Source organism: Peromyscus leucopus, chromosome 6 (genome assembly GCF_004664715.2).
Source record: "Peromyscus leucopus breed LL Stock chromosome 6, UCI_PerLeu_2.1, whole genome shotgun sequence".
Taxonomy (NCBI): Eukaryota; Metazoa; Chordata; class Mammalia; order Rodentia; family Cricetidae; genus Peromyscus; species Peromyscus leucopus.
The window spans coordinates 13,032,798-13,057,062 of NC_051068.1; the positions used below are offsets into that span (position 1 = coordinate 13,032,798).

At 44.4% G+C, this 24,265-nt stretch overlaps 2 protein-coding genes across 13 annotated transcripts in view; one reads left to right on the plus strand and one right to left on the minus strand.

Moving 5' to 3' along the window:
* Positions 1–555, plus strand: part of Usp13 (ubiquitin specific peptidase 13) — a 123,710-nt gene extending 123,155 nt beyond the window's left edge. For both annotated transcript variants that reach the window (XM_028872663.1, XM_028872665.1), the window contains exon 21: positions 1–555. This exon is cut by the window's left edge and continues 1,577 nt beyond it. The gene's annotated coding sequence lies outside the window, so the exon portion shown is untranslated.
* Positions 556–13,996: 13,441 nt separating this feature from the next.
* Pex5l (peroxisomal biogenesis factor 5 like) overlaps positions 13,997–24,265 on the minus strand; it is a 208,417-nt gene continuing 198,148 nt past the window's right edge. For all 11 annotated transcript variants that reach the window (XM_028872673.2, XM_037206535.1, XM_028872676.2 and 8 more), the window contains 7 exons: positions 23,119–23,238; positions 21,105–21,248; positions 20,116–20,186; positions 18,128–18,325; positions 16,847–17,012; positions 16,305–16,462; positions 13,997–14,914 (listed from right to left, as the gene is read on the minus strand). In XM_028872673.2, the coding sequence (XP_028728506.1) occupies positions 14,710–14,914; positions 16,305–16,462; positions 16,847–17,012; positions 18,128–18,325; positions 20,116–20,186; positions 21,105–21,248; positions 23,119–23,238 (1,062 nt within the window). In that variant the 3' untranslated portion in view covers positions 13,997–14,709. The remainder of the gene's footprint in view (positions 14,915–16,304; positions 16,463–16,846; positions 17,013–18,127; positions 18,326–20,115; positions 20,187–21,104; positions 21,249–23,118; positions 23,239–24,265) is intronic.

Sequence of the window (24,265 nt, forward strand, 5' to 3'; positions counted from 1 at the left end):
CTTCCCAACCTGTGCCTCACTCCTCATCTGCATGGTGGTGAGGTGACGTGCGCGCGTCTCCTGTTCCTAGCAGCCTTTGACCAGCGAGGAGCCTTCACAGCGCAGAAGGTGCAGCGTGGTAGGTGCCAGGAGAGTACGATCCCTGCCTTCCCTGCCTCCTCGACTAGCTGATGCTTTTTCCCTCTGGGAACAAAGGACATGGCGGGAGGGAGTGCGTGATGTAGTCGTTCTCTACCACACTGTCCCGCTGACCCCTCGAGGCTCGGCTCTGAGATCCCGAGTCTGCCATGGGTGTCCCTGACCAGCCTACCCCTCCCCCCACCCCCGTGGGAATCCTCACGCGAAGCAGCCTTACAAAACCCACTCCCTCTAGGGCCACATGTCATGGAATAGTGACTCTGAACACACCTCGCTGGTGGCTGGTTTTCAGTGTTACAAAGCAAAGGCCTTTCATGGGGGTAGGGGGCTCTTTGGAGGTTTGAATTCAAATGTGGTCAAAGATAGCATGTATATTTTGAACAAAATAAAAATTTTATAAAAACTTTGCAATATCAATGGTGTAAAAATCTGCATTAAAGGTTTCAGACTATAAACCCCTTAATTTCATTAGGTAGACTAAGCAAATTAACCCTTCCGATGCCGAGACATACTTGAAGAAAGTGTATTATGCCCCCCCCTCCGCCTCACAAACACAAGGGCTATTTCCTGGCAAGGTTTTGTATATGCGCTTTCATTCATAGTAGGAGCTGGCCACACCGGAATGAGCAGTGGCTTGCTTGTTAGGAATGTGCTTGCCTGTGTCTCCCGGCGTATGCACATCAGGCTCCTCTGGAGCAGCAGTGGGATGGACCACTTACACGAGTGTGTAGACAGGACACGTGTTGGGCTGCAGCTGGCACGGTGCGGGGGATCTGTCTGCTGCCCCACCTGCCGGGAGTCTTCTGTGTGAGATGTGGTGGTGTGTTTGTGTGGCACGCTCTCCGCGTGTAGTCATCTGTGTGGAGGGCAGAGCTTTCTTCCTGTAAATAGCTTTTGATATTCACTTGTGTAGACTCCCAATGTGTCTTTGGAAAATGGATCAAAGTTTCTGTTTTGTCATTTGGTCTAAATACCCAAATAACTAGTCAGAAATCCAATTTGGTACAGATGAGATTTTCTTTTTCTTCTAAACGAAAAGAATTTGGGAAGAATCCTATTTTAATGCCATTTTACATCAATGTTGCTTCAGTACTTTGGAATTGCCTAGCCGTCTCCCCAAACCTACAAGAGAATGTGCCTGCTGTCCCTCCTGAATCCCTGTGGGCTCCCATTAACTGAGCTGCAGACTTAGACATGAACTTACATCCTGGCTTTGCCTCTCAGTGTGACCTGCCTGAGTCATTCTTCCTCCTTGGGCCTTTGTCTGTGGACCAGGAGGTTAGACCAGATAATCTGGGAAGAACCTTTCTGCCCTACAACCACATTTTGTTTTTACTTTTCAGTGATTACAGCCAGAATCGGGCCTGAGCTGTGGCCATCAGAAGTTGGGGTGTCTGAGTCTGTCATTGTTAGGCTATACCCTATTTCTGTTCCTGGTCTGTTTTCTTTGGTAATCCCATTTCCCCCAATTTGGAACCCACAACTCTTCAGTCTGTGAGGCCTTTGTGACTGTCCCTCTCCAAAGCAAAAGCAAGCAGTAGTCCATTTGTGACACCCTCTTGGAAAAGTCTCAGAGCGACCTTCAGCTCAGTCTAAGGTGAACAATGCTTTAAAATCCCGATTCCCCTGAGGAGAGCCCCGATCCCCGGATAAGTGCGGACAAAGCTGTCTGTCCTAGAATCACTCACCACAGGTCTTTAGAGCCTGTGAGGAGCTGCCAGGAGACCTGGGCAGAACAGACGATGGTTAGATACATGTGCTTCTGCCTGTGAGGGAAACACTCCAGATGACAGACGAGGCCCGTGTTGTTAAGTTGTTGAATAGGACCTCCTTGCTGATGCCACCAGGGTTTCCTCTTGTCCGACTTAGTGTTTCATTGGTGTAATAAAGACCACAACCAAAGCACTTTGGGGGAAGGAAAGGGTTCATTTCCTCTTATAACTTACAGTCCACCATAAAGAAAGGGCAGGGCAGAAACTCAAGGCAAGAACCTAAAGGCAAGAGCTGAGACAGAGGCCATGGAGGAGTGCTGCTCACTGGCTTGCTCCCCATGGCTTGCTCAGCCTGCTTTCTTATACAACTCAAGACTACCTGCCTAAGGGTGGCCCCACCCACAGTGGGCTGGGCCCTCCCACAATCATTAATCAGGGAGATGTCCCATATGCTTGTCCACAGGTTAATCCTAATGGAAACATTTTCTCAATCCAGGCTCCCTCTTCCCAGATGACCTTAGCTTGGGTCAAATTAACAAAAACAAACAAAACTTAATCAGCACACCTACTCAATAAATCATCCGTAGAGTTTGTCGAAGATTCTGTAGTCCTCTAGTGTGGTGGGATTTGGCCAGTCCATACTAAGATTGTCCTGCACACTTAAAATGTACACAAAAACTTGAAGACTTCAACAAACAGTGTGACTATCTTATCATGTGGTTTGCAAATGATGTGGGATACATTGATTTAATATAATGGTAACTTAATATTTAAATTAGTTTCACTAGATTGCCATCTGTTCTTATTTGGTTCTGTGGCTTATGTCCTTCCATTAGTGTGCCACAGTGTGAGGTAGGCAGGAAATCCCATGTGTAAGAAGAGAATTCTAGAGAGGCTCCAAATTGAAGCAACACAGAGGGAACACCTGAGGTACTGAACAAGCCCCAGAAACTACAAGATTTTTCTGCTTAGGAAAATATATCTCCCCAGTTTAGAGACAAAAGTAGTGAGTGCACCCCCAACGGCCGTCCTTCACCCTTGCTTTGGCGCTGCCCTGTGGACCAGCACCTGTTTTCCCGGCATCCTCAGGGTGCTGTGGGTGGTAGCTGTGGCAGGGGTTTGAGCACACTGCTTCCTCCTCAGGCTGCATTCTCTTGTGGTTCCCCTCCCTGGGTGTCGTCTAGTCTGTTCACAGCTGGGCATGTGGAAAGGCTTTGTGGATCTCAGTGCTCCTCAGCTTGGAGGTTGAGCCTGACCTGTGTCCACCTGCCCAATAGTGTTGTTGGTTGCTGGAAGACCTGGTATTTATTTATTTTGCACTAGTCATGGTTGGTGTGGAAATTACTTCAAGTGTTTGGGAGAGTACTCGCCTGTGATGGAAAGAGATGGATAATTTATTGCTTTGATAGTTTTAAATTAAAAGCTATTCTCACAAACTCAGGTCCCTTTATGACTTTTTATTTTTGTTTGAAAAACGCCAAATAAATTGATGATGTCCGTGGTGAATGGGGAACTCAAGACCATGCCTGATTTCCTTTGACCGTGGCTTGCTGATGTGATCAGGCAGCCTTGGTCCCCATCCCCAGCAGATGTCAGCACCTTGAAGGAGGGTTGGGATGGTGGAGGTCCAGGAGGCTGACATCTGGACTTTCCCTGTTGGTTATCCAGTCACACAGAAACCTCTGTGGCTCTGGCTCTCCAGTGGTAGTAGGAGAGTGAATGTGTTACATGGGGGATTTAGCCTCTCTGACAGTACATTTCTATTGTGTATAAGTTCCTTATTGCTACTATAGCGTTTTGCCACAAAGTTGCTTTAAAATAACACACCCACTCTCTCATCCTCTACTAAAACCCTGGGGCAGGAAGAATTCATTCCTGTGGTTTCCAGGTCTCTCCCTCCCTCCCTCCCTCCCTCCCTTCCTCCCTCTCTCTCTCTCTGAGTCCTGACAGCTTTGATATCAGCCATGCTCACATCTCCATTGAGTGGATTGCTTGCCTCCCTCCTATAAGAACTCTAGGGTTACATTGACTCACTCTGGTGATTTAGACCACTCCCACATCAAAAGTCCTTAACCTCAGTATATTCCTGTGACCAAGGAGCTGAAAACGGGAAGATCAGGAGTTCAGAGTCCTCAGCAATATAGGCAGTTAGAATCCAGCCTGGATTACAAGAGACCCTGTGCAAACAAACAGCCAACCTTTAATTTGACCACATCTACAAATTCCTTTGGCTATATCAGACAGCACAATAATAACACACAGGTATTAGAGTGTAGACGTTAGTAATGTCTTTGGGGTTGGAGGACACTGTTTTGCTTAGCACACAGGGTATGGTACCTGTTTGCAAATATTTCTCTGTGGCTCAAAGGTTTTAAAAGAACGAACCTATGCATTTTGAAAGTCTTAGTCATTGCCTGACGTCAGTGGCAGGCCATGGTTTTGGTGAGAGGATGAGAAGAAAGAATGGTTGGCACGGTGGGATATTATTTATGGTTCAGAGAAAAATGCTTGCAAGCTGGCTCCTGCCTAACAGCAGAGTCTTCCCTTCTCATCGTTCAGCTATATGCCATTGATTCTTTAGCTCAACTTTTCCAAGGTAGTCAGTGGCAGAATTCAGTCGCCGTAGGAAAATATAATAGGAAAAGGTGAAACTTGCCTTTGCAGGTGGCCAATCCTTTTAAAGGTGGGGTAGTAGGGAGGTAGCATGTCAGGGATGGGGCATACAGGCTTAACGTCATATCCCTTTCACTTCACTTGCATAAGTGTGACTTGTTCTCCCCTTGTATGATTCCTCAGATGAGGTATGAAAACATATGATAGTTTGGTGGACACAGGACTTAGTAAACCAAATGGTTCTTGCAGCCTATGGGGGGTTTTGAGCCCTTGTTTTAGTCCAAGGTATTTTTAAAAATAAATGTCACACCACAACTAATGACTACTTTCCAAACAAACTTTTCTGGAGATTTTCATTCAGCCAACTGGCTTGTTAATCTGTGCATCCTACAATAAACAAACATCTACCATGTTCTATGTGTCATTTTGTTTACAGTGTGTCTGTAAATAAAGTAGACATGCTCCTTGCCCTTGTTGAATTAGTTTCCTAGCAACAACAGATGCTAAAGGTACAAAATAGTAATGTTCTGTGATGTGTGAAAAGATACAGAGTGCCATGGGGGCATGGAACAGGGAAAGGGGGCTGATTCTGATAAACGGGGTATCCAGGGATGGGGTGGCATTGTGATATGAGACCTAGACCAAGACTTGCAAGAGAAGGAGCCATTCATGTGGGTGTTTGGGGGAACTGGTGTGGAGGCCTCCAGTGGTGGCATGTCTACTTTCTCATACAGGCAGGGAAGGGTCAGCAGGGCTGGAGAGAAGGGCATGATGGGACAGGAGGCCAAAGGAGGGGGCAGCTGTCTTGGGGCAAGACTCCAGAGTATAGACCATCAAGGGTCTTCAGAAGAGCAGTGACCCATCTGACTGAAGTTTAGGACTCTTGTTTAGGCTGGATGATAGGAGAGCAAGGACAGAGGAGAGACGGAGGAATTGCAGATTTTAAACATAGGAAACTTCAGAATTTTTGCTCCAAGGAGAGAGGGGGTGGTGGCTGATAGGTGGGGTGTTAGTTTTCAAATGTGAGGAAGGAGGTGGGCAAACAGCAAACCGGCTTTTGAGGCTGATGGAGAAGCGGTGGATGGAAAGGTTGCAGGTCCCATGTGCTTGAGCAGGTGAGCGGGATGGATGGAGTCTTATGCCAGAGTGGGATCCGGTGTTGATGAGTCATCGAAATGGGGACATGGGAGGGAGGTGGGGCCAGCACTGGCAGGTGGCTCCCTCTCTCCCCAGCTTTACCTTGCTCTGAAATAGAAGCAACCCCCAAGCCCATAGCCCAGAGTGAGACAGAGTGGCTGGGGAAGCCTCGGCTATCTGAAGAGAGAGAAAGTGTGAAATGTTTATGTAGTTGAACTAACTTAAAATTGCCATTGTTTTCTATTTGAATGAAATTAGTTTAATTGGTATTAGTTCTGAACATTTTATGAGGACAGAGTCATCAGTTTCAGACCTTTGCCATTAGACATTTTCTTTTATAGACATTTTCATTTTTATGTATGGGGTCAGACTTTGTAAATATATATTAAGCCAAGAAGATTTTCTACTCTTTTTTTGAGGGAGCTCATTTGGATCCAGCAGGGGAATGCAGGGACTTGTATACCCTTGGCAAAAAGTGGTATTTCTCTACTTGGGGGAGGTTGAGTGTGCAGCTTTTGGGGGGACGTACATGGTGTAGCGAGGGAGGAAGGAGACACCACTGCCCGGCCAGATCAGGCATCAGCCCTGTCAATCAACAAGGCGACAGTTGTTGTAGTCGTATTGCCTTCACTTTTTTTTTTTTTTTTTTTTTTTTTTCACAGGGTTTAGCTATGAGGCCCAGACTGGCCTTGAACTCATGGTCCTCCTGCCCCAGCCTCCCAAGTGTTGAGATGAGGGGCGTGCATCACACCATCTAGATGATTTTGAATTTCAATTTTAAATCCAAAGCAGATTTTAGTTATCACCTTGACTGTTTCTCTGAAGCCTCCTTTTTCCTGGGTCAGGTTTGGCGGGTCTGAAGGTCAGCTTTGCATTTTTGTTAGCTTTGAATCCAGGGGACCTTCGCTGACTCGGCCACAGTTTGCTCCTCTTTCATTTGCAACAATCAACTATGGGGTGGGTAAAATTAACAGTGGGGACATGATGTCTCTTGGGTAAATGGCAGAGGAGAAGCACCTTCTGGGATCTGGCCCAGCCAGGTCAGCAGCTTAGACTGAGGGAGGCTGTCTACACCCATCTAAGCTCAAGTGAGTACAAATTTGCAGCCTACTGTGGGTTAATAGTTTAGTTCTACAAAGAACAACACTAGAATTAGCCATCATTTCCCCAGATCAAGATGCATGGACATGTGATTACCAGGGGCTAAAGTATTCAATAGTGAAGACCTTGTTTAGCATCTGCAAAGCTCCCGGTTGAATCCTCAGCATTTGAAAATAAAACAAAAACCAAACCCAAAGTACTCTAGAACAAAACTAGCCAGGAAGCAGTATTTTTTTGTAGAATGTAAAGCTGGTAATTAATAATAATAATAATAATAATAATAATAATAATAAAAAATATAAAAATACAAACTGGTAAGTACTTTCGGCATAGTTTAGAGAGGCTGAGGTGATGTCTCAGGCACGAAAGTGCTCTCCATACAAGCATTAGGACCTAAGTTCAGATTCCTAGCACCTCCATAAAAACCTGGCTGTGACTTTACTTACCTGTAATCCTAGTGCTGGGAGGCAGTGTCGGGAGGAACCCTGGAGCTCTTTGGCCAGCTAGTTTTCCTGAACTGGGGAGCTTCAGGCTCAGTGAGAGACCCTGACTCAAAAAAAGAAGGTGGACGGGGGATGCAGGGGTGGCTCAGGTTAAGGATACTGCTCTTCTTAACACACAGGAACATGTACACACATAAACAAAGTCATAAAGAATGCCTTACACCTTTGGCTGGTGTTACATACTCATGGAGAGAAGCAGCTCTTTCTGGAATAATACTTGGTGTTTAGAAAGTGGAGGTAGAAGACTTTTTAAAAAGCCCCAGGTTAATGTGAGGTGGTTATAAAGCTCTGCTTCTCCACATTACACATTCCCCACATTAGTGTGCTGTATCACCCAACAGTGAAGCAGGGAGTGGAAATATACAACCTGACTGTTTGGAGGGGAGGATGGAAGACGTCAAGGCCAAGTGCCCCCTGAGCTCAAAGAGGAGGAGTGAGGAGGAGGAGGAGGAGGAGTGAGGAGGAGGAGTGAGGAGGAGGAGGAGGCCTGAGCTCCAGTCCTGGCCCCTGCAGCCCCTTCACTCTCAACCTCACCAGGCCGGGATGACCTTGTTTGGGAAACAGACTTTAGGGCTAGTGGGGAGCTCCGCCCTTTGCCCTGCTCTGAGAAGGTCTTCCTGGTGCCTTGGTCTCCTTTCATGAGCTTACACCAAGGGCATTTGCACCTTGGTGACTAGTTGTTGATTCTTCTTGGAATGTTGTCTCCCACTCCATTTTGCTGGTTCTTGATTTGAATCGCAGCCCACATGTCCCCTATTTTCTGACTACCTGGAAATGAGGACCTAAGTCCTCTCATAATGCCTCACTGCCCCACTCTCCCACTTGGGGCAGTGCCTTCTTACTGTTATGGTCTAGGTGTGTCTTACACTCGAATGGAGCCTGCATGCAGTCAGTGTTCAAATTATTTAGTGTCTGACTAATCCCTCTAAGAAAGACCCTGAAGTGACACGTATTTTAATGCTTTTATTTTAAAAAGATCACAAATTTCAATTTTAGGTTAATATTTTAGTCTTAAAAAATTAACAAAGAAAACAGTTTTCAGGGTTTGTTGTTCATCTACAAATGCATTCCTGCTTTCCAGATAACTCATGCAAAATTGTATGTAGTTATACTCAATGGAAGGACTTCTCTTAAAGCGGTAGTAACTGGTTTCTACTTGGCTGTAAGTGGTTCTGACCCCAAATCCCATCTTGAGAGAGTCCTGAAAAGACCATGAAGCCACAGACAAAGTTTATTTGGAAACATAGTTTAAAACTGCATAAGTGTAAATACAGGTTAATAATGTGAAAAAGGAAGGCGTGCCTTCAATAAAGTATAAACACACTACCTCAAGCTTGGTATTTTGCAAATGATGTCATTGGAGTGAATTAACACATCTGTAGGATAAGTGGTTATTTTTATAGTAGTTTTATTTCCACAGGCAATGCAGGGAGAGACTATGACGAAGGCTTACTACAGGCAGAGTAGGCTGCGTGTTACTCACCAGGCCACAGAAATAGTATCTCATAGTATGCCAATAATAGTCAAATCCCCATTGCCATTAGTTGACTATAGATCACTTAATTTGGGGTTGGTATTAGTTTAGAAATTCAGTGTAAACATTTAAAGTTAAGTTTTTCTCTGTTACCTACATCAGCTTGAAATCTCATGGAATCCCAGATTTTTAAAGCTATTGAGCACAATAAGGAAGCCTCGTGGCACTTTCCTTAAAACACAATTTTAGGTTAGACTAGATATGCAGGATTCATAGATATACAAAATAGATAGAAATATTTCTAAATAGTTAATAAATGCTTCTTATAGGTTGTAAAAAGTTTACTGAATTAATCGGTTATTTTCAACTGATGTAAACAAATTTGGGTAATGAAAGTTGAGGAGGGCTTGGGTCAGATGCTGTGTGGGGAAAAGAAAGACATAAATTGGGCTTGTGACGTCCTTTCACCAATGGTAACATGAACTCCCTGATCACATGGTGCAATCCTTTCAGAATCCCTATGAGAGAATGTCACGTGTCTCAGTGAAGATGGCAGATAGCCAGTTTACTCACTGTGTGCAAGTCATTTCCCTCTCCCATCAATTCAAGACAAACCAAAGCCAGCTTCAAAGATGCACATTGTACAGTTTAGCCACCAGTGGCTTCCTTGTGTTTTTCACCTTCTTATCATTTTCAGTGAAGTTTTTCTGGGACTGTCCCTATGTCTTGCTGAGGGATACTCAGCTATCCTTTCTATAGCTCAGGAGGTCGTGAGGCTGGGGCACTGGTCTCCAGAGCATTTTATTTGGTATATCTGTAGCAATTTCAGCAGCTATGTGCAGTGTGAGAAACTATCAAGCCTCACACTTTGAGTTCCTCTTAAGTTTCTACTATCTCTACACCATGGTCTTTTTGTGTCAGAGAAGAGTAATTTAGACTCTGGGCCTGTGTGTGGGAGGGCATGGGATGTTATGAACGGATAAAAAAGTTGTTTTTCACATATGACCTAAATAAAGGTCTTTTTAATTTTTTTGAGACAGTGTCTTACATAGCACAGGATGGTCTTGAACTCTGTATGGCCAAGGATGACCTTGAGTTCCTGACCTTCCTTGCTAGGATTACAGATGTGTGCCACCATGCCCAGTTGAATGCTTTGCAGGATCAAACCCAGAGCTTTGTGCATGGGAGGCAAGCACTGTACCAATGCAGCTATGGCCCCAGCCCCAGCCCCAGCCCCCTGAACTGAGCTATAATCTCTCCCTTTCCTGGCCTTTTCATAAGACTGGGGTTTTAGGAGAAGACAGAGAGAAGACATTGACCGTAAAACCATCTCCTACCCCTGAATTGGAGTGTTTTTGGTCAGACTGGTGAAATCTAGTTTCTGAAGGGAGAGGGACCTTGCCTTTGCAAATAGAACAGTAACCTACATACACTCTACTCTGTGACATACTATTCCAATGGGGAACTAAGGCCCCACATCCACTTTGCCTCAGGGCAATCTCCATGTGTATGACATCACTCTAATCTCCCCACATAATTTAGAATTCCAGTGTTTTCTACTGTTTTCCTAAACTTTTTGAAAAGAAAACTTGAACTTCGTTTTTAAGAATTTAGAGTTCAAAGCTTCTTGTGCAAAGACAACTGTATGACCTTGTCACGGTTTTAGCTCTATCAAGCTTCATGTGGGTTTTAAAGGACCCCATGTCTGTACCTGGGTCCCTCAGAAGATTGGCCTGAGACTGGCAGTCACAATGTATGAACCAACCTGTGAGCATCGGTCAATGCCAATGTGATAGCAAGACAACAGTCTACAAGATGAGATGGGCAAAGCAAATAGAAAATACTGGAACGTTAGGGAGTGCTTGCTTGTTGAGAAGAGTGGAAAGACAAGCAAGCCTATGACACCAGTCATGCATGGGGTAAGTGGGCCAGTTTACATTCAGTGACAGTATCTTGCATGCTTTGGTTAATAGTCATAGGCAGATTTTAAGTACTGATGCATGCAATAGTTTGATACCTGAGGTTATATGTTTTTGCTTTTTAAAAATTGCCTTTTTACAAACTTTATGCCAGAGTTGGTCTATGAACACTCTTTAAAAAATATATGTATCTACTTCTTAGTTCAAAACAGCATAAATCAGCCAGTCCTATAATAGTGAAATGAGAAGGGCATTGTGCAGAAACATTTGCATAGGGAACCAGTTTGAAGCTATGTTACAAAGTTGAAGTCATGGGTGTTGCCTGTGTCTTCTTTTTCAAAACAAGAGGTCTCAGAAAGATGGCACATGAATTAAACCTTCCAAATACTTGCTTTCTAGACTGCTTCTAGAAGCATGTCTAGGAAAAAAATCACTACTACCATCACAACAGTAAGATAAGTGTAATCAACCTTGTGGAAGCAGTTCAGAAGACACACAGTGACATCCTCTTTCCTCTGGTCCCGCCAGGAGTGCACAGGGAAACTATGGTGAGAGGTTTGGAACTGTGAGATGAGCTCCAATTGTAGTCAAGCCTTGCCCATGTGGCAAGAATACACCAGAGCATTTATTAAAAAAGAATTTGGATATTGATCTAAGAGTCAGCATGACCTCTCAATATAAATAAAAACGGCATGTACATCTGAGAGTGAGTGTATTCTGGACGTTCCTACCCTATTCTGGCAGACATCAGACTGGCTGAGGAAGTGCACTTCATTGTTAGTTATTAAAGTTTCTGGTGGGTTGGAGGGAGGGATGTCAGGATGAAGTGCAGAGAATGAAGAATCACTGGGACTGACTTGGTTAGAAGGTCCTTTCCTCCTCATCTAGAGCCCAGGATGACCTTAAACTCCTGATCTTCCTGCTTCCATTTCCCAAGTGCTGGGATTACAGCCGTACACTGCCATGGTCAGTTTATGTGGTTCTGGGGTGTGCTGTACTCACTGAGCTACATCCCAGGCTTTCTTTATTCTGTCTCTTCTCTGCATACAGATGTTCTATCAAAACTTGTAACATTTTGAAATTCAGCAGTGATTAATGGTTTTCTCTGCATTTTCATCCAATTTACTGGCAAAATCAGTCCCTGGGAGCTACTGAGTGGCCATTGTATGATTGAGTCCCATCCTTAGGATTTTCCCGAGGGCCTTAGAAGAATACCCTAGGTCTTTCGAATTGAAAGAGAAAAGACAATTTCTTGCCATGAAGATGAAAAGCCCCCAACAGTTCTGCATTTAAAAAGCATACATGGCAGATGCCATGAGAAAGACACTAAATTCTCACTGCTTAACGTCTGCTATGGCTATATATATTCAAAGTTTTACTTTTTAGTTACTGGTTTTTACTTACTATCATTATGATAGCATTGAAAATTCCAACTCTTTCCCTCTTAGGCAATAATTTTGAACTTCCTGATAAGTGGCAGCCTATGAAAAATCTTAATTGTGATGGACAGAACCGAGGGAGTAGAGAAAGTTCCACCAAATGTCCTACAAAATCTACATAATGGTGAAGTAGAAAATTGCCAACTGTCCCCTAAGAGTTTGAAGCTACTTGGTATTCCGTTAAAATAAACTTGGGCCACAATATGTGACACCACTCAGCAACCATCAAATGACATGAAACTTCCCACATTTGTACTAGTCAGGCTGAGACTTAGCTCCTGTGTGAAATGGTGACAGGGCTGAGGGTGTGGTGGGTCATTATCCTGGAAAGATCTGGTGCTGCTGAGGGCTTGGGGGAGCATTATGAACAGAATGGCCATGAAGGTTGTTTGAACCCTTTGTTTACAGGCTTGGAAAGATCTCTGAGTGATTCACATCAGGTGGCCAGCAGGTGACATGGAGTGAGGAAGAAGGAAGGAATGGTCACTACACTACCAGCAACATTCAAGCAGGCGATGCCATGGCCTACAGTCCATCCTGAAGACATCTTCCCAGTCTGTTTCTAACCGTCTAGAGCAGTGGTTCTCAACCTTCCTGATGCTGTAATCCTTTAATGCAGTTCCTCATGCTGTGGTGGTTCCCAACCGTAAAATTATTCACATTGCTACTTCATGACTGTAATTTTGCTACTGTTATGAATCATAATGTAAATATTTTTGGAGATAGAAGTTTGCCAGAGAAGTCGCGACCCACAAGTTGAGAACCACTAGAAAATCTGCTCTTCAAAATATATTTGAGCTTTGCTCTGCTGCTGAGATTAATAGAAAGCATGGACCAGGGACAGAGAGATGGCTCAGCCATTAAAGGGTAGTGTGAGTTGTTACTGTGCCCAGGAGTGGATGCCTTAATGTCTCTGTGTCCTGCTGCTGAGCTGGGACCACCGTTCCATCACAGGGAACATTGACAATGAGCAGCAAAGCCTGATACCGCCACAGTGGCCTCATCGCTTGTCCTTACAAGTCAGAAAGCTCCTGCGATAGATAAGCCTCAAGGACTTGGGGTCACTAGTGAACTTCGGGTCCCTCTCATAACCCAGGGGACTCCACAGCAATGGAGGGGTTCGGTCAGCCTCTGGGCACATTTTCAATCAGGAGCAGATAATTTCATAGTCAATTAATCTGCTTGGACCCAAAATATGGTTTTTGGTAACTACAATTGTTAGTGGAGGGAACCATTAGTAAGCCAAGAACATGAAAAAGTTGGGACCTAACTACTTTCAGGAAGATTCTGAAGGCAGGAAGGGTACAAGGTGAAGAAGAACAGAGAATTTACTAGAATTAGAGCTGAGCAGCATGGTATTTTGGTTAGTGTTCTGCCAACAATTTTCTAATTCTTTATAAATGCATTTTTTGAAATAACTACCAAGCCCCAAACACTCACAAAGTAATCTGAAGAAATATGTGGAAGATCAACATTTAAGATGTCTCTGCCAATGGAGAAGACCTGGTTCTTGCTGAGTGTTTATATTAGAGCCCAAGGTGCCTCTTTTTGAGGAAAACTCTGCCACTCAGTGCAGCTCGGTCACAAACGTGACCTTCTGTCCCTCACCACTGGAGGAGGTGGACAGTGTGGGCTATTATGGAACTGAGGAAACACATTAATGTTAGGAAAAATGTATTTATCACACTTAGGAAATACCATTTAAAATAGTAACAGTTTAAAAGGAGTATCATTGTGCAGGGCAGTTAGAAAGCCGGAGAACAGGATATGAAAACAAGTTAACACAAACTCATTAGAAACTGCAGGATCGCCAAACTTCCTTCTGCAGGGAGAATGCAGAGTCAGAATCTCGCTTCCCACAGAGAGCCACAGAATCCCAGAAAGTACACAAAGAAAACTGGGTTTAACATATTTACATTCTACGCCAATGTGCCTTCAAAACCCTACGCTAAGAAAAAACTCTTCTCAGAATTTTTTATTTGGTCCATTGAGCTAACAAATCTGTCTCAAATCTTCCAGCCCCCGCCCCCCAAAGTTAGGGACTGGAGCAGCAAACCCGAAGCCCAGCAAGGCATAAATACGCTAATAAAGTGCTTATGTACAATCCTAGATAGGATTTCATTGGGAACAGCAAAAATGTCTAGTGCAAAAACTGCTTTTGCCAGCAAAGCTCTCTCTGGAAACAAAGGCTTACAGTAAAAGTTAAAACGGGAGGGGGAAGCAATGCCTGCCTTCAGTCAGGTTGTGTGTGTGCATGCGCCAACGGCCCAAACTATGTTCAGTAGACAGACAGACAGCCTGAGTTCACTGACCACATATAAACTGTCTTGCTATGTCCCATGAACAGCTCTTCAGATGTGCCAGCAGCTGTGACGTGGGACAGACTAATTCAAAGTCCACTTGTAACCTGGAAGAGTATACACAGTTACCTTGGTTTGTCTTGAGAATCTTAGTTCTTCTCTTGAACCTGATCTTGCTTTGTGCTTTTGGATCTGAACAGAGGCCAGGTATTGTCTATAGTAATCAATTCCCTTGGATTATATGACCATGGCCTTTTGACTCTTTGCTTTATCCTTTAAAAAAATCTTTTTTTTGAAATTCATAATAAAATAGTTTTGTCCCTTTTTAGTATAATAACAGATGAGGGATTATTCTGTATTTCTTTCTTTTCCTTTAAGGATCCAAGTTGAAAGCTCTTAGGAGGACATCCAAGTCACCAAGGTTGGCTGCCTGGAAGAGTTCTGGCTGGTCCATCAGTGACAGTGCAATTCTGAGGGCAGCCCAGATGTTCCCCGAGATGGCAGGGTGAGGGACTTGCTGCTGGTTCCGGCTCTTTCTTTGCAAACTGAGGGCAGTGAGAAAGTTGCTGACCGCTTCTCTGGAAAGGGAGAAAGGCACATCTTAAGATGCGGTGAACTCCAGAGTCAGCACACTAAAAGAACAGCCAGTTGCTTCTGTGTGATGCCCCAGGTCTCCTCTCCCGGGCGGGCGAGTGGGCTCCCCAGGGATGCCTTTCAGGTTCTCTAGCTATTCTCCTGGGAACAGCTATTGTTAAGTAGAGTGGGCCAGATATCGACCAGGAAAGCCAGTTTTACTTTTGGAGCTTAGAGGAAGGAGCCTGATACAGCCACTGCTAAGTCCCTGCTCCAGGAATGACCTGGAGACATTATCTGTGTGCACAAGTGATCCATGCCACCCATCTTTAAGGGGAGAAAATGGCTCGCCTCAAAAGCAAGGTGGTCTAAATTTGCTTGGTGGTGACAGAAATGAGGAATTACGTTTCATTATTAGACAGCCTGGCCTTCAGTCCTAGCTGTTTAGACTTAGGCAAATTTCTTTGCAGAGGTTCAGTCCCTAAGTGAACAATAGGGACAGTAGAAGTCACTTTAGGATTTTGTTGTGGAGTGCCCTGGAGTCAATTCATGCAAAAGCTCTTGCAGTTAAGATCAACAGTTCTCCCTGTGTGGAGCCTGGAGCTTGTGAGGGCAAATGATTTCCATTATGAAACTGAGATGGCATGTGACCCTTTTCACTTTCACCTCCTCATCTGCTCACCTCACTTGCTCATGCCTGGGGATGGCACGTGAGGTAGCCCAGCAGACAGAATACAGAGGCACAAAGAAACTGGTTCTAGGAAGCAAGATATTAAGGGAATTTTCCAATGCAAGCCACTCTTCTTTCTTGGTACATCTTGGTTTTGGAAAGTGATCATTTTCTTGTAAAGCATGTCATTTCTGTTGGTATGTAATGTTTTATTACTTTTCAATGAATCTCATAAAATTTTCTAGTTTAATTTCTGATACCACAAGTATTGATAGATAAAACTCACATGAGCTAAAGGCTTTGGCTTTTTCAGTATTTGCAGGGGTGTGTGTGTGGGGGGAATAGCTGAGCTCCAGGATGATCAATGACTTTGCAGCTTTTTGGGACCATAACTATGCCAGGGCATTTTAAATAATAATGCATCATTTAATTTCTTCCCCCCAACTTTATTGTATTTTAAACAATAAATCCACCATATTTTCTTTTTTTCTTCCCTAGTTAATTCTATCTGTACATCGGGTTTATAAGAACTGTATTCTTGGCTTTGCCAAACGCTGGCTCTGGACCTCCCAAGGCTGTTTTATCAGGTACCCCTGGCTTTGTCCCTCTCCAAGGCTCTTTTTTTCTTAAGTGGGAAAATTAAAGGTTGGACTGTTAATGGTTCATATAGACTCACATGGGCGTTGGACACCCAAGTGACTTGTCTGAACCCAGGCATACTTCACCTGTAGGCACCCAGGTTGATGCAGCTGATCCCCAGGTTGTATCTGGACCGGATGAAGCCTGGCTGGATCTCCAGTGCTCTCGTGTAGGCCTCCACAGCTTCCTCACTGCGGTCACCATTTGCCAGGGTGGCCCCAAGCCGGTTCCACAATGAGTAATCCTTATGACAAAGACCAGAGCCATTTAATACATAGGAGCACCATGGGAGTGCTTCCCCCCTCTTCCCTTCACAGATGAAGCAAGATGGCTGAAGGCTTATTCAGCACTCATAAACAGGGTCTGTAATGAGGTGAATTATTAAAAATTCTTCCTGGTTAACTTGGTGAAAAGGACTTTCCTTAAGGAGCAGTGGTCATCTAATGTCTTGTAATTAACATTTCCATTTTAGGCATTTTGGTACGGACAGCTGCGGTGGTGTATTATCTGTACTTGGAATCACCAGCAGCAGAGATAAAATGCAGAAGGAATGCACAGAGGATTGGCATGAAAGCTTGTTTGTTACAACACCAAGTTAACCCAGTTCTGCTGTGCTGGGATTCCTTACCTCTGGCCGAACAGTTAAGGCAGCATTAAATGCATCGATTGCTCTGTTGAACTCCCCGCTCAGGTGGAATAGAACACCAAGGCCCGTCTGCAGGTCTGGGTCTATCATATCACCATTTTGGTGGGCAGCTTCCAGGTATAATTCCTTCACTCCTTCCAGGACAGAGCTATGAAGGAAGAATCTGATTCAGTGCCCAGGAAGTTGGATCACCTGGAGTCAGAGCTACCGGTGGTGGCTTAGTGTTTGATACGGTTATTGGGAACTGAACTCGGGTCCTTTGGAGGAGAAGCACAGTCTCTTTACTGCTAAGCCATCCCTCTTGCCCCAGATTGAAAAATTTTCCTTAAAACAGTTTAGGGGCTGGGGCAATAGCTCAGTGCCTAAAAGCACTTGTTGCTCTTGTGGAAGACTTGGGTTTGATTCCCAGCACCCACATGGTGACTAACAATGGTCTGTGATTCCAGTTCCAGGGGATCAACATCCTCCTCTGGCATGTGTAGGCACCAGGCATGCACAGGGTGCACAGATCTACATTCAGGCAAAATGCCCATGTGCATAAAAATGAAAAATTAATGAATATATATCTTAGCTTAATAAAAGGACTACTACTTTGGCTTATAAAAACAACACACCCAGTTGTCACAAATATGCAACAAAACACATATACAAGCCGTGTTAAGTAAGGCCCTCATGGAAGAGCATCGTTGACCCAGTGTTCCATATCCTTCAAGCTGAGCTGTCCAAGGATTCCATGAGATTCAATTCAGATTTCTTCCAACGAGGGATCTAAGTTTATGCAACCCTAGTTCTCAGTGCACTGGCATTAATTCCAATTAATTAATTTGGATTTGAAATATGGTACTTGGCTAAATGTCTCTGAATGGCCATAATGCAGGTCATTATGTCTAAAAGATAGCTTCTGGGGTATAGATATGTGTCCCCCCCCCAAATACCAGCCTGTGGTGCTATAGGGAGGTGGTAGAGCCTTTGTAAAGTGGGGGCCTGATGGAAGGAAGCCAGGTCATGGGAACAGGGCTTGGAGGAGGCATGGGGGACCTTGGCATCCCCCCTTCCTTCCCAGCCACCATGAGGCAAGCTACTTCCTCAACCATGTGCCTTTGCTTTGATGTATCATTGCATCACAGCCCTTAAAACCATAGGCTAAGTGACCATTATCTAACCCTGCAAACATGTGAGCTTAAGGAAACCTTCCCTCTTTGTGAGTTGTTTGTCTCAGGCGTTTTGTCACAGTAGGAGGATTCTATAGGGAAGGAGGACAACCTGTCAACTGGGGACTTCGACATCCGCCGAGTGAGGCCCGGAGAGCCCTTCTTGTTCTTTACAAGGTATTTGTACTTTGGGTTCTGCTTAATCCAGTTCTTCAGAGCCTCACAGGCATCCTGCTGATGGCCGGTGTTGGTGTAACTCACAGCCAAGGCCATCAGAGCTTTCAAGTTGTTGGGCTGCAGCTCCAGACACCTTGAGAGAGGACAAAACAGATCAACAGTTGTGGTTGTATCTTTTAGGCAGCCTTGAAGCTTTTATTAATTAAAAACACAAAAGTTAAATTATATCAAGTCACTGGAAAGTATTTTATTTCTCCAAATGAGAACCCAGATCAAACAGTGTTTTTTAGAGGTTAAAGCATCCTCATGACAGTTGGATTTGTAACTTAATTTTTTAAAAACACTTATTTTATTTTATGTGCATGAGTGTTTTGCCTGCATGTATATCTGTGTACCATGTTTGAGCCTGGTGCCTATGGAGGTCAGAAGAGGGCACCGGATCCCCTGGGAATGGAGTTACAGATGGTTGTGAACTACCATGTGGGTGCTAGGAACTAGAGTCCTCTGTAGGAGCAGATAGTGCTGTTAAACACAGCCAATTTTTCCTGACCTGGTTTTGATAACTTTAAAATACTTTTCTAAAGTGTGGCTGCTATATGCTCTACAGAGAATATTATTTAAAATGTGGCTGTGTTATCTTAACTCCCCTAAATTGGACTTGGACAAAATTTTGATGCACAGAGATGGAAGGCTGTACAATGTTTTACAAAAGAGAGGGGGAGTTTCTGTTTCTAGACTACTAATGCAGGCTTGTCCATGTCCCAGGCTGTTGCTGCCCCGAATTCCCTCTACTGGCCTCTAGCAGGATTGTCTCAACTTGGAAGTGCAGCAGAGGCACTTGGCACTGCACGCATTCTAGCACCGGGGGCTGCAGTGGGACCCATGTGGGAAGGTCTGACGAGGATCCACCTAGGCCTTGGAGTAGCAAGTTCCCAGTGCCTCAGAAACGCAGCAGCAAACCCTAAGTGTGCATCAGAGTCCGCTGGGAAATTCTAATGCTAATGATGCTCGGTTCCTCAGTCCTAACCAAGTAAACCATGATTTCTGAAAGTGTCTAAGATTCCGAGTCTAAGGCATCTTAAGAAATAATCCCATTGTGCATTTGCATGCAGAGTTAGGAATGATGGACTCAGAATGCGCAAGATTTTGCATCATGGGATGGGAGTTTAAATCCTGCCTCCATTGCACATGATTTATGAGACCTTGGCCCTTTCTAATTCCCAATGTCTTTCAGCTGCAGGAAACGGCTCACAAGGAAAAAACAACGCCCCAGTCAACTCACACTATGAGACACCAACCAAATCTTGAGATGTAGCCCTCAAACTCCCAAGTACCTAGGGTCTTACATTCTAAGATTTGGAAGTTCTAGAATTTACATACACACAAGTTGTACACATACATCCATTACTCACATATTTGTATATAATATGTTGAGCACATGTGTGGATGTATATTCACTTCCTTCCTATAGCATCATTAACAGTGTGTTCAGGAAGGGCAGGAAGAGTGCAGGTATGTTTGGTGGAAAGTGTTTTATTCAAGGGTTTAAGTAAGTGGGAGCGTCTACACTCCTGCTCTGAGCAATCTCCACCTGCAGTCAGTGATTTGAACACATTTTTTTCCTGAAGAAAACTTTTGGAAGTTGCAAAAGGCTAGAACATTGAAAGGTCTGTTGATTCAGTGAGTCTGCCTGCTTTTGCCACAGACTATCTTTGGTTCTAGAGAACATGAGTTGATTTGTAGATCGAGAAGCATTATGGTTTGGGGAAAGTATCCCATTAGAGCCACGTGTGAGTGGAACGTGGCATCCCGGCACATGCCTTGGACAAATTCTTCAGAGGCCACTTGGAAGGAGAGCCCAGAGACAAAGTTCAAGTCCCACCTCTCCCCCAGACCCGCAGGTCTGCACTTAGCTTTAGCTACCTCTGGAGGGCGACAATGGCTGCTTGTTCGTTTTCATTCTCTGCCTGGGTTATCCCAAGAAACTGCCATGCCTAATGAAAACAAAACAAAGAAAGAAAGAAACAACCAATCAAACAGAAACCCAAACCAAACCATCAGGACAAACAAACAAACACAAAACAGACTGTTAACTTTGCAAAATGAAGCGGACCGCCTGTCATTTTAGTTAGCTTAGCTGTGATACCCCGTGGGGGGGGGGGACAGGCTTAGTACAGGGAAGCTCCCAGGGGAGAGGACCCGCCCTGCACTCCAGCGGGGCTCTGAACTGCCATTCTGTGCTTATTTACTCATCTCTGCAGATGCACCACCAGAGTGTCTTCTTAACTACCTGCCCATTTCCCCAACTCCTCAACATTTTATGCCTGGACTCTGTAGTTTTGAGGACACAGTATATGTTCTATAAATGTTGGGTGAGTAAATCAAGGGGAATATAGTGCGACTTGAGACCTAGACAAAAGCCATATTCCCCTGCCCCTAGAAGCCATGGGCAAACCTCATGTTCCTCTTTTATTTTTATTTATTTATTTATTTATTTATTTATTTATTTATTTATTTATTTTTAATGGATGCATGGTCTCATTATGAAGCCCTGGCTGGCCTAGACCTCTCTATGTATGCCAGGCTGGCCTTGAACTCACAGAGCTCTGCCTGCCTCTGCTCCGCCCCACAGTGTTGAGATCAAAGGTGTCCACCACCATGCCTGGCTCAGGTGGGCTATTTTTGTTTGTGTTTCCTGTCCTCAGTTTTTATCTTTGGAGGCTCTGGATCTCAAAGATTAGAAACTCAGTTAGAAAGCAGGTAATGCATAGCTTTCTAACAAGATCAGCCTAAGCCAGGGGAACTTCTTTGTAAACCTTGGTAAAGATGAACCCTGCAGCATCCTGTCTCATTCTGACCCCTTGGCACACTTAGACACTTTTCCAGTCTGACAGAGGGAAGGGGAATCCCACCTCAGCATCTCCAGGGTCCTGGAGAATTGCTGCTTCCATGAACAGGATGGTGACAGGCAGGTCCCCTTCCTTCAACCTTTTTAAGCCTTCTTCAAATGCTCCAGGCCAGTCCTTGAAGGGGTTTTCAGTGTGAAAGTAATATCCCTGGGACACAGAAGAGGTCACAACATAACATATCATTGTCTCCCTTCATTCTAACATCTGGTAAAGCTCTGATGCCCCTATTGAAAATGCATCTTTTAAAAATACAGATTTTTTTTCACTTGCAAGTGTTTAACACAAAACTAGATGAGTCTAGTGTTTTCTATGAATATTCAACTTAGAGAGAAGGCTCTCACACAGTTTTGAAACTTACACCCTGCGTAGTTTTGGATTGTGGCTATCTTATGTCACTAAAATGATTTATGTGCATGTGCTAAAGTTAGTTACTCAGTCCGTATTGATGGACATTTTGGTTATTTTTTAAAAATTAGAGTGATATGATGGCTCATGCCTGGAATTCTGAACAATGGAGGTTGAGGCAGGAGGATCACCCTGAGTTTGAGGTTAGTCTGGGCTACAGCTACATAGTAATAAACAAAATAAACCACTGTCTCAAACTTATTTATTTTTTAAAATAAAACTACAGTGCAAACTTCATGCTTCAGGGTTGTTTTGCACTTTTTAAAAAACCTTATGCTAGACTTCAAGAAGAGACACTTTAGACCAAGGCCATGGACTGTGTTTTAGACCGTGTGTATGTAGTTGGTCTGCTGCGGGGTTAAACTGTCTCCCGTGATATTAGAGAATACTGTGTGTTACTTCTTCACTGGAACACCCATCAGAAAAGCCTTTGACTGATACAAGCACACCTGGAGATGATGTTACTACGGTCTAAAGTGAGGGCCTTCATTCTCCACAGGTGTCAACAGCCAGGGCATCTGCTGGGGCACAGGGTGATGGGCCCAGTCAGGCCTCAGGTGTGTGGATTATAGCCTGGGGTCTGGGGACCCTCAGTGTCTTCCTTTCCTAGGGTCTGGGGACCCACAGTGTCCTCCCTTCCTGGGGTCTGGGGACCCATAATATCCTCCCTTCCTTACCTAGACTGGATATTTACTTTGTGGGAAAGGTAGTTACTTTAAAAAATTTGTTTTGAGATTACCTGACCTTTTGAGGGACAAAAACCACTGGGAAGAGAGACATTTGAGTGGCAATGTAAATCCCCTGAAATCAGACCAGCCATCATATCCCCTCTACCTACTGCACAGTACGTGGGGCACAAGTATTTGCTGTATTGAGTAAAAAGTTATGAACGTTATCCAGGGCTGAATACTGCTGAGACTTATTCCATAACTCTACACATGAGGTAAACTTTTATCAATAAACATGTGTGTGTATATGTACATGTGTCTGTATGTACATGTGTGTGTGTCTGTGTGTTCATTGTATGTGTGTGTGATGTTTTGCTGTGTAAGAAACACCCATTTCTCTGTCTTTCAGGACACTTGTAGTAATTCTAGTGTCTTCCTCTCAATAAGTGTTTTTAAAGGTGGAGATCCCAAAGCAGCTGGGACTCAGTGGTCCACTGTACTTTCCTTTTTCCCTCTTAGCAATGACGTATCATCACATAACCTTTTGGGGTTGAGCTGGTTGTGTGAAGAGCATTCTTTGCACTGACAGTCTTTGCTGATAGTGTGATAGCACCACAAGATGCAGCCCGAAGTGTCCGAATCACCTCCTGGCTTGTACATGACCAGGACAGGTGACTGGTGGTGAGGCATTGTGGGTTTTGGGGTTCTGAGTAGGTAACAAACTGTAGGAACAGTAATAAACATGGGCACTTCATTTCCAGGCCAGCTACCCTCAGACACCAGAGTTACCTGTTTTTCATCGATTGCAGTTTCTTCTTGGTCAGACTGATATCAAACTGCCTTTAATTCTTAGGTTGTTCACAAAGTACTTACTGACTGGTCCATAATGTGCAATCTGATAAGTGTGCAGACACTCAGCAGCATGTGAAGGCAGACTGAGTTACCTTCTCACTGGCAGAGACCATGGTGACTTGGTTCTGGGCTTCTTGGTTCTCAGATATCCAGTTCCTCCGGGCCATTTCTTCCCACTCTGCCTGCATCTTGTCCCAGAACTCCGTATCTGACTAAGAGAAAGAAGAGAGATGGATTGAAAATCACACTGGTTTGTTCCTAGAGATACATTTGCCTCAGAGATCACATGGTGGGGGGGGGGGGGGGAGGAGGAGAGGAGGAGGAGAGAGAGGAGGAGGGAGAGGAGGAGGAGTATTCAGGTAGGTGACGCCCAGCAGCAGGCAGATCTTCTGCAGGGCACCCAGCTGTCAAAGAGGATCAGCCCTGACTTTTTTTTTTTTTTGAAATATGTCTCATGTACTGGCCTCACACTTGCTATGTAAGCGAGGATGACTTGGAAGTTTTGATCCTTCTGCCTCCAACTCCCGAGTGCTGAGATCACTGGGTTTATGCAGTGCTGGGGATCGAACCCAGGGCTTTGTACATTCTAGACAAGCTCTCTACCAACTGAACCACATCCCCAGCCCCGGCTATGATTTTCTCCAGCAGAAAAATAACCACTAACATCATTTATATCAGTGAATCAGCTAAACTTGCACTACACTACATACATACACATACATACATACATACATACATACATACATACATACATACATACATACCTGAGCTTATGATGGAGTTATCAACAAATGAATTCATAGCAAGTTGAAGGTACTATAAGCGGACATTAATAAAGATAACCTACTGAACAGTGTGCCTTAATGGCAGCCCACTGCAGAGTACTGGGTGTTAACTCTTGCGGTTGTGTGCTTGGCTCGGGAGTGCTGCTCAGTGTGGTGGGGGAATCCTACTGCATATGGACAGTCCAGGTAAAGGCCCAAACTCAAAGTTCCAGTCCTGCTGAGTGGATGCCACTTACCTACCACTGTGAAGTTACAATATGTTAAATCGAGCTGTTCTTAGTTGGGTACCTTTGCACTTCAGGACAGTTTTAAACGTGGTGGCATAATGCAGGAAAAGGAAATCCACAGATGACCGAACAAATACCAACTAGAGTAGCAGACATATTTTAAGAAGGGAGACCCAGACCAGAGCTGCTCCTAGAATATAAAGAATTGGAGCAGCACCCTTGGACTG